Below are 3,828 nucleotides of genomic sequence, written 5' to 3' on the forward strand. Positions count from 1 at the left end.
AAAAAAAAAAAAAAATCATGGTTAATATACGTATTTTAGGGGCAGGTGTTGAAAAGATCAGTGGAAGGAACAGTATCTTTTTTGGTTGATTTCATTTGCCGGTAAATTCCTGAAGGGAAAGCATTTGGAAATAAAGGTAAGGGAAGATAAGGCCTATTAGTCATTTACCCAAACTTTGCTTTCAGATTTTAATTAAAACTGCTGTTTCTAAAATGGAAAAAAATCTTTGTTTTTGAATTCTCAAGGACTGTGGAACAGATTTCACTCTGTTTTACTTATATCTTGAGGCCCACCCTTAGGGGACAATGAAATCTAGGCAAATACTTATCTCCTACCCTACCCTTTCCAAGTCCTCTGGAGTAATAGGGTGTGGTGGTATTGACATATATTAAAACATGGTACAGATAGTCTAGAGAACAGTAAATGAAAAATAATATGTGAAGAGAAAGATTCTTTTTTTTTTCATTTTTTTTGAGACAGAGTCTCGCTCTGTCACCCAGGCTGGAGTGCAGTGGTGCGATCTCGGCTTACTGCAAGCTCTGCCTCCCGGGTTCACGCCATTCTCCTGCTTCAGCCTCCTGAGTAGCTGGGACCACAGGTGCACGCTGCCACGCCTGGCTAATTTTTTGTTTTTTTGGTAGAGACGGGGTTTCACTGTGTTAGCCAGGATGGTCTCGATCTCCTGACCTTGTGATCCGCCCGCCTCGGCCTCTCAAAGTGCTGGGATTACAGGCGTGAGCCACTGCGCCTGGCCAAGAAAGATTCTTATTTGTGAAAAGTGTAAACCCTGGTGAATTTATTGAGAGGTTGGCAAGTGGGAGGGGAGAATTTCAGGTCCAGAGTTAAAATGTTTCATTAATTCTAAGTGCCAAATGCATTGCAAAACAAGTTTTATGTGCAATATCTAATTAAAGTCTCATAACTATTATACTTACTTAGTAGATGAGGAAAATCAGGCTGGCCCGAGGAAACACAGTAAATAAGGAACAAGGGCTTGGATCCAGGATTCTGATTATCAAGCATGTGCCTGCCAGTCACGGTGGTTCATGCCCATAATCACAGCACTTTGAGAGGCCCTAGTGGGAAGATTGCTTGAGCTCAGGAATTCAAGCCAGTCTGAGCAACATGGTAAAACCTCGTCTCTACAAAAAATACAAAAATGAGCCTGGCATGGTGGCACACGCCTATAGTCCCAGCTACTCGGGAAGTTACCATGAGCTGAGATTGGGCCACCGCGCTCCATCCTGGACGACAGAGGGAGACCCACAACACGTGCCTCTCTCCACATGCCTCACCTAGGACGCGCCAGCTGTGGGGAAATGATAACTGAAAGTGGACAGTGGGACTCTTAAATCCAGAATAAAATTAGCTAAGATCTCCTGGGCACTTTTAAAATAAATGGATTGTGTTTATATTGATGGTATTGGAATAATTCTAAAGACTATTTAGAATTTTGTTACAATTTCCAGACACCCACTTAGTATAATTGCTAAGTTTAGAGATCAAACTAAAAGGTTTAAGATAAATATCATTTGGTATGTTTGAATATCAAAGAATCGTCTCAGCCACTATTTTTTATTTTTAATTTCCTATCTAGGTGAGTGGGGTAGGAGGAAGGGGGTACTTTCGATTTGTAATTCTGCATGGGAAATACAGCTGTGCAATCCGTATCATTTTAGGGAAGAGGGGGACTGGGGATGAAAGCTTGTTATCAAGTTATATGTGTATGTATTGTTTTTTCTGCTCTGGACTGTAATAGGATTTCCGGGATGCAGTAGCTCATGCTTCCAGGCAACTTGGGAAACCAGTGATTGAGGACCGGATTCTAAATCAGATCCTATACTACTTGCCTCAGCTGTATGAGCTCAACCGGGATCTCCTGAAGGAACTGGAGGAAAGAATGTTGCACTGGTAAAAATGGACTGTTTTCAGATTTTCCTAGTGTTTCCAATTTTAGATGAAGCCATAAGGGCCGTACATGTGACAGAGATGTATTGTTCATTACAGTGAGTTGCTTCAATATATTGTCTTTGCAGTTACCCATAGACTGATTTTTTGTTTTGTTTTGTTTTTGAGATAGATTCTCACTCTGTCACCCAGGCTGGAATGCAGTGACACGATCTCTGCTCACTGCAACCTCTGCCTCCTGGATTCCAGCGTTTCTGCTGCTTCAGCCTCCCGAGTAGCTGGGATTACAGACGCGTGCCACCACGCCTTTCTAATTTTTTGTATTTTTAGTAGAGATGAGGTTTCACCATGTTGGCCAGGCTGGTCTCGAACTCCTGACCTCAGGTGATCTGCCTGCCTCAGCCTCCTCTAGTGCTGGGATTACAGATGTGAACCACCGTACCTGACCAGATTGATTATTTTCAGTGGCCCAAAATTCACAACCTTGGCACACCAAGCTCAATACTATTATTTTGAACAAATCTTTGGTAATGCTGCCTCAGAAGCAACATGCAGCCAATTTATATTTCTGTAGGTGAACTTGGGCAATCAAGGTTTTTGAGATTCAGTGTGGATAGATGCTGTATTCACATTGGAATAGTTTCTAAATGTTTTATTTACCTTCTGGAGCTGCAGGTCGTGAAACTCCCTTTCCAGTTTTGAAAAAGAGGCCATTCACTGAAATAATAGGATGGTTGTTTTGGAAAGGCAATTTTTTTTCTTTTGAGATGAAGTTTCACTCTTGTTGCCCAGGCTGGAGTGCAATGGCGCGATCTCAGCTCACTGCAACCTCTGCCTCCCAGGTTGAAGTGATTCTTCTGTCTCAGCCTCCTGAGTAGCTAGGATTACAGGCGTATGCCACCATGCCCGGCTAATTTTTCTATTTTTAGTAGAGACAGGGTTTCATCATATTGGTCAGGCTGGTCTCTAACTCCTGACCTCAGGTGATCCGCCTTGGCCTCCCAAAGAAAGGCAAATTTATATATGTATGACATCCTTGTAGAAGCTGTAGATTTCAAAATAGGAAAAGAATACCAAAAAGTTAGTATTGGAGCTACTTCCACTAGGCTGAAGAAAATAAGTATGCAGAGGCTTTGGTGACTTCTGTGGAAATAATGTAGAAAGATTGGTCTAGGAGGATTGAATTTATTGTTGAAGACCATGGGGAGCACAACATGATTAGAACAAGACAATAGTGTCACCTACTTTCATGATCAAAATTTCTCTAAGCTTTCTTTATATGTAAGCCAGGAAAGTACCTCTGCTTGTTTTAGAAATATCTTGCCTCTATATGTTAGATAAATACGGCACATAAGCAATTTATATTTAGCTGTAGCCTAAGTATAAAATAACAGACAATTAAAGACTGAGGAATGACTAAAATGTAGTCTTTAAAGGTCATGATAGGCTGAGCGTGGTGGCTCACGCCTGTAATCCTAGCACTTTGGGAGGCTGAGGCGGGTGGATCACTTGAGGTCCAGGAACTGGAGACCAGCCTGGCCAATATGGCAAAACCTCGTCTCTACTGAACTTACAAAAATTAGCCAGACATGGTGGCAGATGCCTGTAATCCCAACTACTTGGGAGGCCGAACTGGGAGGCGGAGGCTGCAGTGAGCCAAGATTGTGCCACTGCACTCCATTCTGGGCGACAGAGCGAGACTCCTTTAAAAAAAAAAAAAATGTCATGATAGAAATAAAATATAATTGGCCAGGCACTGTGGCTCATGCCTTTAATCCCAGCATTTTGGTAGGCCAAGGCAGGCAGATAAGCTGAGGTCAGGAGTTGGAGACTAGCATGGCCAACGTGGTGAAACCTTGTCTCTACTAAAAAATATCTTTTTTTTCTTGTTTTAAATTAAAAAAAAAAAAAAAAAAAAAA

The 3,828-nt window shown here is 42.0% G+C and overlaps 1 protein-coding gene across 1 annotated transcript in view; it reads left to right on the plus strand.

The window, feature by feature from the left end:
* Positions 1 to 3,828, plus strand: part of FGD6 (FYVE, RhoGEF and PH domain containing 6) — a 144,308-nt gene that overhangs the window by 75,295 nt on the left and 65,185 nt on the right. The window contains exon 6 of the mRNA XM_017861741.1: positions 1,760 to 1,911. Coding sequence (XP_017717230.1) covers positions 1,760 to 1,911 — 152 coding nt within the window. The remainder of the gene's footprint in view (positions 1 to 1,759; positions 1,912 to 3,828) is intronic.

Source organism: Rhinopithecus bieti, unplaced genomic scaffold (assembly GCF_001698545.2).
Source record: "Rhinopithecus bieti isolate Rb0 unplaced genomic scaffold, ASM169854v2 scaffold_61298, whole genome shotgun sequence".
Taxonomy (NCBI): Eukaryota; Metazoa; Chordata; class Mammalia; order Primates; family Cercopithecidae; genus Rhinopithecus; species Rhinopithecus bieti.